Raw genomic sequence first — 12,173 nt, forward strand, 5'->3', positions numbered from 1 at the left:
TGTTATAATTGTTTACTCAGCAGGGGAGTCTTGTGGACACTATGAATTAATTGAAGAATTTAATGACAATGAACTTTATTGCATATCCACGCCCAACATTGGCTAAATGCATTTAATAATAGGTGACACAATTGTACAAAGTACAAGAAAAGGAACATTCTATCTAAATCCTTTCTCTTCTTGAAACATTTGTACAGAAATTCACATAGTTTTTTATTACATCGTAGCCAATTAATACATTAATATAATCTCCAAGCAGGAGGTGAAGAGTTCAAAAGGTGTTATGATATAGATGTCATTCAGTGTCTTTCCTTACCAATACAGGCTTGTGACGGTGATGATACTCCTAGTTGATCTGCATGAATGAACTTCTAAGAATCTTCATTCATAAGAATACTGTTTTCTTATGCGCCTATCGTCTCTTATTTGAACAAGCATTTGCGTCATCAGTCATTCACAATGAGGACCTGACAGCCTCAAGACTGCTTCGCCTTGAAATTGTATCCCATCATGATGTTGGACAGGGCAATATGGAGTGATGTATGTTCTTATTTAGTCCCGGCCGGATAGATGATGATGATGATGTATCACATCATACGGTTAGAAAAGCGCCGCCAAACGGCTGAAAATGTCATTGCAGGTATTTCCGCAACCAGCTGGGGAAAAATAACTTGGATCGCTAGGGTTCCCCATTGACACATGCAGGTCATTTAGCTATCTGACGTACTGCGATGTACATTTCCCGAGAAAATTAGGGTCCGATGTCCGCCATTGGGTACGGCACAAAATGATCTGATATACGACATGAATTTCTGATACGACATGAATTTCTAGTGGGTACAGCAAAAATAACCAGGAAAGGCAATTATCAAAAATCTTTTTATTTGCGCTTGTTGGAAATTAGCATATTTTGAATCAACTATGTTCTTACACATCGGCCATAACAGTCGCATAATCTTAGTTCACAATTCTTAATAATGCTTAATACTTCATGCATAGATATGTTTCATATCTTCGTCGTCTTACATATCAGCCATCAGTCGCTTTCTATAACACAGGTTTACTTCACAATTCTACATAACGTTAGACTTTCCAGATATGGCCCAATTATGAGTGTTCTAATATATAGTGTATAGGTAAGTGAATAAGTGTCAAAATAAACATCACAGCCTTAATCTTATGCACACTTGTTACACTGAATCACAACAATTCGTAGGATGTCAGTACAAACATAGTCGTAAGTAGAGCCTATATTAGATTTGAGGAAATAAGTTTGTTATTGAGCTTCAAAACCTCCTTCTTGTTGCCTTTACAATTGCAGTACTTCGAATAATGCATGCTCCTCTCTGTTGTAGTTATTTTACGAATACCGCAGAAGCAAAATAATCTATAGAAAATAAGTAAATGTAAAGATATTGTACAGTGTTAACGTATATTTAGAAATTCTCTTCTGTACGAATAAGGCTTTGTATTTGTATTTATTGACAATGAAAGACAAGTCATTACACTGGGTCAGCCTATGCAGCTTTCAGCTGACCCAAAAATACAGACAAACATACAGTAAGATCATAACAATATTATAATACATACATACATAGTTAATTCGATAGAATACAATGCATAAATACAGTATAAAATCATTTGACTCAGTAACTACCATACATGAGTGTCTGGCTAGATGCCGGTCTAAATGGTCTTTTTGCGAAGCACAATAATCACACTGGTCACACTTATAGGTTTTTACCCCTGTATGGATTCTCATATGTATAGACAATTTAGACTTTGAGATAGTCCTGTACCCGCACTCGCCACACATGTAGGGTTTCTCACCGGTATGTCCGGCCAGATGGCTGTCCAAGTGGGATTTCTGTGCAGCAGAATAGTCACACTGGTCACACTTGTAGGTTTTTACCCCTGTATGGATTCTCATATGTATAGACAATTTAGACTTTGAGATAGTCTTGTACCCGCACTCCCCACACATGTAGGGCTTTTCGCCTGTATGGATTCTCATATGTTTGGACAATTTAGACGTTGAGATAGCCCTGTACCCGCACTCGCCACACATGTAGCGTTTCTCACCGGTGTGTTTGGCTAGATGTTTGTCCAAGTTAGATTTCTGTGCAGCGGAATAATTACATTGGTCACACTTGTAGGGTTTTCCGCCTGTATGGATTATCATATGTAGGGATAGATTACGCGTGTCAGCTGTCCTGTACCCACACTCCCCACATATGTAGGGTTTCTCACTAGAGTGTTTTGCTAGATGTCGGTCTAAATCCCCTTTCTGTGCAGCAGAATAGTCACACTGTTCACACTTGTAGGGTCTTTCACCTGTATGGATTCTCATATGCCTGGATAGATTACGCGTCTCAGCTGTCCTGAACCCGCACTCCCCACATATGTAGGGTTTCTCACTAGAGTGTTTTGCTAGATGTCGGTCTAAATCCCCTTTCTGTGCAGCAGAATAGTCACACTGTTTACACTTGTAGGGTCTTTCACCTGTATGGGTTCTCATATGTCTGGATAAGTTACACTTTTGAGTTGTTCTGTACCCGCACTCTTCACACATGTAGCGTTTCTCACCAGTGTGTTTTGCTAGATGTCGGTCTAAAACACCTTTCTGAGCAGCAGAATAATCACAGTGGTCACATTTGTAGGGTCTTTCACCTGTATGGGTTCTCATATGTCTAGACAACTTATTCCTTTTGATAGTCCTGTAACCGCACTCCTCACAAATGAAGAATTTCTTATCAGTATGTGCTTCTGGCTGATTGTCCAAACTGGGTTCGGTTCGTATCGGCTGGTCCTCAGCATTGCTTGCATCCCTGTCGCATGAAACTCCAACGAGAGACCCGTCACAGAAGCTCTGTGGAACTGCGGTGGGAGACTCATTTCCTGCCTCTGCCATGTCTATAATCTAAAACATTAAACACATAAATAGAAAATAGGTCAAGAATTTGGAGAACGCATTTTTCTGTTGATGCCAAAAATGACAATTTTCTTCAACTGTCCATCCTAAATTCACATCGTAATGTTGTTAAACCTGACCCACTAGTACTCCTGCATTACTGCCTCCCCTCCTCATTTTCATAAATCCTACAAAGTACAAACTAATTTTCTAATCAGCTGACCGCGTTATGCATGACTTGGAATTTTTAAGGAACTTTTCTAATGTTTTCTGATTCATACTTGGTGATAATATGGCACGCTTCTCAGAAATTATCTCACAAAAACGGCCCTTTGATCTAAAAAAAAAAACTTGGTTTCGCCCCCGTAATCGTAAGTCTAACCCTAGCCCTAACTCTTAATCTAGCCCAAACCCATTCCCTAATCCTAATAATAACCCTAGCCCTAATCTTAACCCTAATCCTACCTGTAAATCTTGCCCTGTCCCCATCGACTGCCCAGTCCTAACTCCACACAGGTGTAGTACTGGCCTCACCTCACGTATTTGGTAGCTCAAGGATTTGGTGTTACACCGGGGTCTATGACGCGGGTACAAAAAGTTATTGAAAGCTAGGTAGAAAGTCACATGTGAGAGGCATCCAAGTATAAACTGTGCTGTGTGGTGTGGGAATATGTCGGCTTTTAGACGGCAGGACTTGGATTGCGAAACGTTTTCCAATTTGTGTATAAATGCGCCTTCTTTAATACGTAACTGCCTCTCGGGATGAGTCGACTGCAGTTCAGTGACCTCTCGCAGAGCGCTGCTTGTTTTAAAGTGGGTATGAGCCTATATAATGTCCTTGGTATGAGAGGCTGATACGCTGACAGATTCTGAAAAGTATTTGTATGTTGTACCCTAAACTCAAACGTATTCGTTTGTCATATTTCTGAAGTATACCCTGCTATAATTTTCACCGCGTCGAAGCCTTTCGCCTTCCGGCCCTTAACTATAGAAATCCCCATAGGCCGAAGACTGTGTTCTGCTACCTCAAACCAGTTTCGCAAGTTGACCACGCATTCGTAAGCTAGAAGTTTCTTTTTAATTTTCTGTTTTGATTTATTGTTTTTTATTGTATTTCTGTCTTATTAGCATGTTACGTGGATACTATAGCACGCTTCAGTCTTCTTAGAGTTTTTTAACGACCATTTTGCCTCGGATGACTTGCCGAACCGGTTTCGCCAACCCCCCTCCCCCTCCCCAATTTTCTCACCCCGAAAAGTCTTACATCCCGACGATGATCCCATCCTAATGTGGCCCTATACACCATAGAAACGACCGCTACATCATCTGCTTCACGATAAGGTAGATATTTAGCATAACTGAAATGTTTACCTGCTTCCAGTGTTGATTTTTACTCACACAATCCTGCAAGCGTCTTCTGAGAGAAGAAACGGGTGAATCATCGGGTGTAATTAACGTGGGGTGAAAGGTCACATTTTGTGCCTCATTACACATGGAGTGTGTTGGAAGTTCTGCTTACATTGTAGAAGGGGTGCACCCGCCTGCTGACCTTTCTGTTTTCTTTGTTTTCCACACGCATCATCCGAACAGATACGGGGTCATATTTGTACTTACCCAACTCAAATTTGCCTGTATCAACCTGCAAGTGGTTCTTTGAGATCCAAGATATCGATATCCCTTAGCCTACCCAAAGGGAAATTGATTACTAAGTTAGCCACGTAACTTCATTTTTGTTTAGTATTTAATGAGTTCTGTTTTTAAATTGATGAGTCATTTTTCAATTCAACATTTCCAAATTTACCGCAAACTAGTCACAATACAGATGTGATGTGGCTGAATAATCCATTTCCCGGCAGTCTGAAGGACATCCACATATCGGGGCGCAATGGTACGACTTGTATATGCAGGTTAATGCAGGTAAAATTGATTTGTGTAAGTACAAATACGGCCCCGTATCCGTTCGGATTCTTACGAATCCGTGGTTCCGGATACCCGCGTTCCGTGTCCAGATGTGTCAGGATCCGATGCCATTTTATGCATTGTTACCCTTTTGGTAACCCCATGACGTTTTTTTTCAGGTCTGTTGGAGGAAGTTGGAAAGTTTTCGCCTTGTACGGCCAGTAACTTACATCTATCAAACAAGAAAATGGAACGGAATCTATTTTTTCATCTTTATTTTCGCTTGAAGGAAATTATCATATTTTGAATCATCTTCGTCTTACATGATAGTCGCTTCACATAACACAAGCTTACTTCACAATTCTACATAACGTTAAATATCCCAGATATGGCATAATCATCAGTATCCCAATACATGGTGTATAGGTAAGTCGATAAATGAGAAAATAAACATCACAGTCGTTAACTTTATGCACACTAAATCACAACAATTCGTAGGACGTCAATACAAACATAGTCATAATGATAGCCTATATTAGATTTGGCACAAACAAGTATTGAATTTCAAAACCTCCTCATTCTTTACACTTATACCACTTCTAACAAAGCATTCATTTTTTAGTTCATTTTTTACGAATACCACAGACATAAAGTACGTGATAGAGACTACATCTGAGTGGATGTGCAGATACTGTACAGTGTTATCATAATTGTAGAAATTCTCTCCTATAAATAAGACTTCCCGCAGTTCCATCACCGCCGGGGATTGTGGGTAATGTCATAGGTTAAGGTCCCCACAAGCGGGAATGTTGCAAACACGTTTCTATATTCACTTGTTTACAAATAAGAGACCTTAAACTTTGACACTAGACGTCACAACGCAATGCGGATACTCACAAATCTCACACATGTAACTTTCATTCTGAAGTATGAGTTTTCATATGTCTGGATAAATGAGACTTTTGAGTTACACTGTACCCGCACTCGCCACAAGTGTAAGGTTTTTTACCAGAGTGTTTTGCTAAATGTCGGACCAAATTCTTTTTCTGTGCAGCAGAATAATCACACTGGTCACACTTGTAGGGTTTTTCACCGGTATGAGTTCTAATATGTTCGGACAAGTGAGACTTGCGGATGCACTTGTACCCGCACTCCTCGCACACGTAGGGTTTGTCACCGGTATGTTTGGCCAGATGGCTGTCAAAATGGACTTTCTGTGCAGCAGAATAGTCACACTGGTCACACTTGTAAGGTTTTTCACCTGTATGGGTTCTCATGTGTATGGACAGCTTAGACTTTCCGATAGTCCTGTACCCGCACTCGCCACAAATGTAGGGTTTCTCGCCAGAGTGTTTTGCTAGATGTTTGTCCAAGGTAGATTTCTGTGCAGCGGAATAATTACATTTGTCACACTTGTATGGTTTTTCTCCTGTATGGGTTCTCATATGTAGGGATAGGTTACGCGTGTCAGCTGTCCTGTACCCGCACTCCCCGCACATGTAGGGTTTCTCACCTGTGTGTTTGGCTATATGTTGGTACAAAGTGGATCTCTGTGCAGCAGAATATTCACACTGGTCACACTTGTAGGGTCTTTCACCAGTATGGGTTCTCATGTGTCTGGATAAGTGAGTCTTTTGCGTTGCTCTGTATCCGCACTCCTCACACATGTAGGGTTTGTCGCCAGAGTGTTTTGCTAAATGCCGGTCTAAAACACCTTTCTGTGCAGCAGAATAATCACAGTCGTCACATTTGTAGGGTCTTTCACCTGTATGGGTTCTCATATGTATGGACAACTTGGACTTTTTGATAGTCCTGTACCCGCACTCTTCACACATGTAGGGTTTCTCATCAGTGCGTCCTTCTGGCTTATTGTCCAAACTGGGTTTGGTTCCTGTCGGCTGTTCGTCAGGATTGCTTGCGTCCCTACCCCTTGAAACTCCAATGAGAGTCCCGTCACAGAATTTCTGTGGATCTGCAGTGGGAGACTCATTTCCTGCTTCTGCCATGTCTATAATTTAAAAGATGAAACATAGAAAATAGGACAAGTCAAGAATCTGAAGAATGCATTTTTCTGTTGATACCAAGAATTGCAATTTTCTTCAACTGTCAAGCCTTAACTCACGTCGTAATGTCGTTTTAAAAAACCTGACCCACTAGTACTCCTGCCTAACTGCCCCCCTCCCCTCTTCATGTTCATGAATCCTTCAAACCATTTTTCATCAGCTGACCGCGTATTCATGCACTTGGATTTTTTTTACTTTTCACATGTTTTCTTATTTTTGGTGATAATATGGTATGGTCCTCAGTAATTATCTTACAAAAACGGCCCTTTCGTTCCGAAAAACTTGGTTTCGCCCCCTCCTCATCTCTAATTTTCACACCCCGAAAAATATAACATTCCGGCCTAATATACCCTGGGAGCCAGACTATACAGGGCCGCTAGAAGAAACCGGCTAAAAGGCCCGATAAACAGTCTGGAGCCCAGGGTAGGCCTTAAATGTAGCCTGGTCCCAGTCTCTAGGGGTCGGCTTAGGGGTGTTTTACCGGCCCAGTCTGCTATATTGAGCCGTTTCTGTCAGCCTGTCTACTTAGCTGCCATATGGAATTTCGCAGCCTGTTTACTTTAGCTGCCATAGAGAGTTCTGCCGTCTAATTTAATCCAAGGCCGTAAACCCACACCCCGAGCGGACTAAGCTGTCTGGGCGGGCGGGGATCACTCCCGGCGCCGTACAGATATCGGGGAGCCCCCGATGGTATGCTTTCCAGGTTAGGCCTAATGTGGCTCATACACCATAGAAATGATCTATACCTCCTCAGCTTCACGATAAGGTAGATATTTAGTATAACTATTGTTCTTACCTGCTTCCAGTGTTGATTTTACAGTCACCATATGGGACACAATCCTGCAAGCGGCCTCTATACTATATCGAGTAGGGGGAGGCTCGAGCCAAAGAGCCACCGTCTCTCGTGACACCGTCTCTCGTGACACCGTCGCTCGTGACACCGGAAATAGGAATGTTACATTACAGCAATGGGGGACGTAACACTTTGTATGGGGTAACTGGCCTTATGGATTCTTTTATTCAAATGTTTGAGACGATGGAATGGTGTACCAACTTAGTTCGAATGTATTCTTGCACGTTTCAATGTTTTGGACTCAAAGCGAAGTTATGAAAATTCATATACGGAGATTATTTACTCTTTATTATGACGTTTAAATTTATTATCTCCATGAAAAATGAGCACAACTGTAGTGAGCATAACTCAGGAACCTCTTGGTGGATTACGATGATATTTGGTATGTGGGCAGGTGTTGTTAAGCCGAATTTCAAGGTCGATTTTGGGCCCCCTGGTATGTGACCTTGGTACTGCAGCAAAACTGCAAATTTTGTATCTTTTGACCTGGACGTGCTGTGGTCTTGATTTTTGGGTGGCAGATAGCTTGTGATGTAATTAAGAAATGGTGTATGTTAGGGCCCCCTAGCAGCTTGTCCTGGTACCTTTGCAGGGGCATTTTTGTGAAAATATTCTAAGGAGAATAACTGAACAAAGGAACAACGGATTTCCATATGATATTTTAATAGTATGCAGGTAGGTTAGATTGAGATATACAATACATGTAACATATGTAGCTCATGGAAAGCTGAGTATCATCAGATACCAATTATGCAAATAGATTCCTAATTTGCATAATTAATGCAAAAACATCATAATTCATCTACTTGGAAAATTATAGGACTGTCAATATTGCAACATGTGTAAGTTAGATAAAGGTGTTTATGACCAAGCATATCTTATGCAAATGTCTAAGTCATTTGCATGAATAGAATTGTTAATGGAGATTTGAGGTCGTGACATTCTTGTTCATAGTAGTTTTCGATCTTTTTGTACAATTCTTCATCGTTTGCCCTTCTTTTTTTAAGTCACGGAAAGGAAACTCACCAGTGTCGTTTTTTCGAAAAGGCCGTATCACAGAAACAATATGCTTTTTTAAAATCTATTTGGCTGCTAATCGGACGATATGCTAAAGAGGAAAGTTTCCATAAGCTACACACGAAAATATTCATAAGGGTGAGGTATCTCTTATTTGATTTATGTACTCGTCGTCTGGACATAGAAATAGGATGTCGGAGGAGGAACGCCTCACCTTTTCTACGAACTAGTTAACAATCATATCAACATAAGCACTGACAATCTACTGAAACCAGCCTAGGTGCGCAGCCGGGGGAGCTGAAATTCTAAACCAGCAACACCATAACAGACACATGCAAATGTCCCCTGTAACATTTAGCCTGTACCACGGTCCAGATTTCGCTGGGAAAAAAGGAGAAGGCCTAGGTTGCAAATGTACTCCCTGACCAGCTAACTCCTCTGGCATGTTTCTGCCTATTTGGAAAATTTATATTATTTTTCCAGCGACCGGTGGAGCCTGGTAGAGGCTAGAATGCCCTGTCTGGCACGGTTGTGACGGCTCCCATCGTTGCAGTCTTGCTTGCCTTAGCCTGGAACCCCCCTACTTTCTGAGGGTAGCTGAAGTTAAAGAAGGTCGTTTTACAAATGATTGCACTTGTAAGTAGACAAACATGTAGTATATAACAGAGAAATACAAGAGCCATACTACTTTATCACATAACTGCACAGTAGTCATTTTCACGAACCCCCCCCCCCCCCGCACTGTCCCCTTACAGCACATTGTCTGCGCATTGCGTCTCCAGGAGTTCCTTGCAAGACAGTGACGTGTTTTGTTTTGCAGAGCTAGAGAGGCGCCAACAAGTGTACTGATTCAACTGCCAACTCGAGCCTCCATGGAAGGATGAGGAACGGCGACGGATCATCAAAAAATTATGCATTGATCTGTTGGCGAATAATTTATTACGTTACTAAGGACTGCAATGAGAATTCATTTACAGAAGCTTTGATATAATTATAAAGGGTTTATTTTCCGTTAGTCTATTTATACACTTTCAGACATTAATGTATGTGTTTTCATTGCCCTGTGCCACTGCAAGTTAAATTATCCAGTGCCCAAAAGACAGTGATTTTGAGTACCACTATGCCACATGGTACGTATATGACACATAGCTATATCAAATCAAGATTGTATACAATGATGATTTGTAATTTGCAATGAAAGTCGTTAGCTAGCGTTAATTCTATTTTTTTTCAGAAATCATCGCAGTACTTGAATTTGGGTGAATTGTCAATCTGAATTCGAGTCCAAAATTAACTTTTTTGGGAAGAGGGTGTACTTTTGAACGTTTTTGTATTTTGTTTGTGCCGGTATGGCTTTTGTACCTTCGTAGTTATTTATAGATAGCAGTAAGTGAGTAGGTTTCTTTATAAGTTGAGGATGACCGCCACTAACTCTTTCAAAGAAATCTGTGTGGAGATATTCATTATTCGTTGATGAACAGAGCTTCAAATCGCCACATTTGTTATTCGAGGTTTCGGTCGACCTCTGCGACAGAATACTGCGGCCTTTTGAATATAATCACTCTGTCACATTATGTCCGTTTGTAACTAGGTGCGAAGTCTGTTACGGTCTCGGGCCGTCGCAGTCCAACTTGTGCATAAACTTCAAATACATGTCTGTTTCCTGCTTTTTATTTTTTCCCATAGCTGATTTAATACATCCATACACGTCCATGCACGTAAGACTCCTAGGACAATCACCGATTCTACTAGTACAGAGTGCGATCGCAATGCGGTTGGTGGGACTAATTAGATTTCTCAAGTTCGGTCTGGCTAATGTGGAGTATTGACAGGAGAGCTGAGCATGATGTCTGGTCAGGTGGGTTGACTGAAGTAATGATGATGCAGTTCTGGAGTTTGATGGTAGGAGGGTCTTCTGAGATAGTCATTGGGATGCATGCCGTGTTGAAAGCTTCCCTAAACAGTACCTGCAACTGGGACTGTAAACAAATAATGAAAGATGACATATTACAGAAGCATAGATTATGAGAGTGTAACTTTGTTTTATATAGATGAGGACTCCTTATATCTATATATTTGTAACTTATATGTCCGTTTGTGGATACTAACATCTCCTAATTAGCCCATGGCTACTTCCCCTCAGCCAATGGGAAGCCCCCATTTTCTGTGGTTATATCCACATAGTGTGGGATATCAGAAAAGTGTGAGTGATATCTGTGGGTGCTATAGAAAAACTGTGGGTGATATAGAAAAACTGTGGGTGATATAACCATGTGACCTATTCTGACCAATCCTTGCTCTGATTTCTAATTGCCCGGGGATTTGGGACTCTCCCCATATGTTTTACAGACCTTGTCTATGCTTGCCTTGCAGCTGTTACTTGTTTGTCAGCATGTCAAGCAAAAAGAGAGATTTCTGGACTTTCAGGACAAAATAAAGTAACATTTAGTAGAGCTGCTGACTAGGGAAGCTTCGGGGAAGTATACCATGGGCTAAATTAGATAGCTGATGGTATTGGCCTCGATATCTGGATATAACAGCAGTCCCGCCACCTTGGGGTTTCTAGTCTCCACTCGGGCTTCGCCCTCGGGGAGACTAGAAACCCCTCGGTGGGCGGGACTGCTGTTATATCCAGATATCTTGGCCACTCCCATCAGCTATCTATTACTAGACATACCTTTAAGTACCACAGTTATCAGCCAATGATTGATGAGTCAAATAGAACTCGTTGTCATCAAGTACTGTAGGAGCATCCTCACTAAGTAGCTTAGAACGGTTGCAGCCAGATATGCAAAGACAAGGTGTAATAGGCCATTCGGTTTAAAGTAACCAGCTGCTGCTACGTCCAATACCTGCGAAGCAGGCGTGTTACATCGAATGGCGGTTATACCGGTTATCTAGATACAGATACAGATACTAAGCAAAGTGATGCAACAACATGTACATAAGTTAGAACTGAACAATGTAATGCATCTGTGAATTTTTGAATCTGAAAAATAAGGACAAACTTCTTACAATACAAGATCTTAAGCTCTTAAAACCTTTAACTCCTAAGTAAGTTTCCATGACATCCATTTATGTCATAATCTTAGTAGTAGTATGTATTATCATATCATCATCTAGGATGACCGCCCTAAAAATAGCCTCCGATGCAGACTCATCCAGGCTGTTTTCTTTTTCAAGTTATTGTTTTTATACTATTCATTTTATTCTTCTAAGTTCCAGTTTTCCTTATAAGTTTTCCTATTGGCCGGGAAGGCCAGCAATTAAAAAAAAATGGATAATACAAAAACAATAACTTGAAAAAGAAAACAGACGGGAGGAGTCTGCATCGGAGGCTACCTTAAAAACAATTGTAGGAATGTGGAATGTACTTGTAGGAATGTGTGTCTTTCGTGATCAATATGCATGCAAGAACAATGTAAACACA

At 41.0% G+C, this 12,173-nt stretch overlaps 2 protein-coding genes across 2 annotated transcripts in view; both read right to left on the reverse strand.

The window, feature by feature from the left end:
• Positions 1-860: 860 nt before the first annotated feature.
• LOC136427138 (zinc finger protein 585A-like) lies at positions 861-7,728 on the reverse strand. Its single transcript, XM_066415885.1, has 4 exons — positions 7,670-7,728; positions 5,738-6,818; positions 3,377-3,710; positions 861-2,920 (listed from the first exon to the last, which is right to left on the reverse strand). The coding sequence occupies exons 1-4, from the start codon at positions 7,698-7,700 to the stop codon at positions 1,529-1,531; spliced, it is 2,838 nt and encodes a 945-aa protein (XP_066271982.1). The 5' UTR covers positions 7,701-7,728; the 3' UTR covers positions 861-1,528.
• A 644-nt stretch (positions 7,729-8,372) lies between these two features.
• Positions 8,373-12,173, reverse strand: part of LOC136424439 (mucin-22-like) — a 42,600-nt gene continuing 38,799 nt past the window's right edge. Inside the window, exon 2 of the transcript XR_010753890.1 lies at positions 8,373-10,722. The gene's annotated coding sequence lies outside the window, so the exon portion shown is untranslated. The remainder of the gene's footprint in view (positions 10,723-12,173) is intronic.

This window comes from Branchiostoma lanceolatum, chromosome 1 (assembly GCF_035083965.1).
Source record: "Branchiostoma lanceolatum isolate klBraLanc5 chromosome 1, klBraLanc5.hap2, whole genome shotgun sequence".
Lineage (NCBI taxonomy): Eukaryota > Metazoa > Chordata > Leptocardii > Amphioxiformes > Branchiostomatidae > Branchiostoma > Branchiostoma lanceolatum.

Coding starts and splice junctions, on each gene's coding strand:
- LOC136427138 (XM_066415885.1), bottom strand. CDS start 7,700: ATGGTGACTGTAAAATCAACACTGGAAGCAG. Junction 6,819..7,669: donor AAAATCAACACTGGAAGCAG/GTAAGAACAATA, acceptor TTTAAATTATAG/ACATGGCAGAAGCAGGAAAT. Junction 3,711..5,737: donor AGACATATGAAAACTCATAC/TTCAGAATGAAA, acceptor TAAAACAAGCAG/CGCTCTGCGAGAGGTCACTG.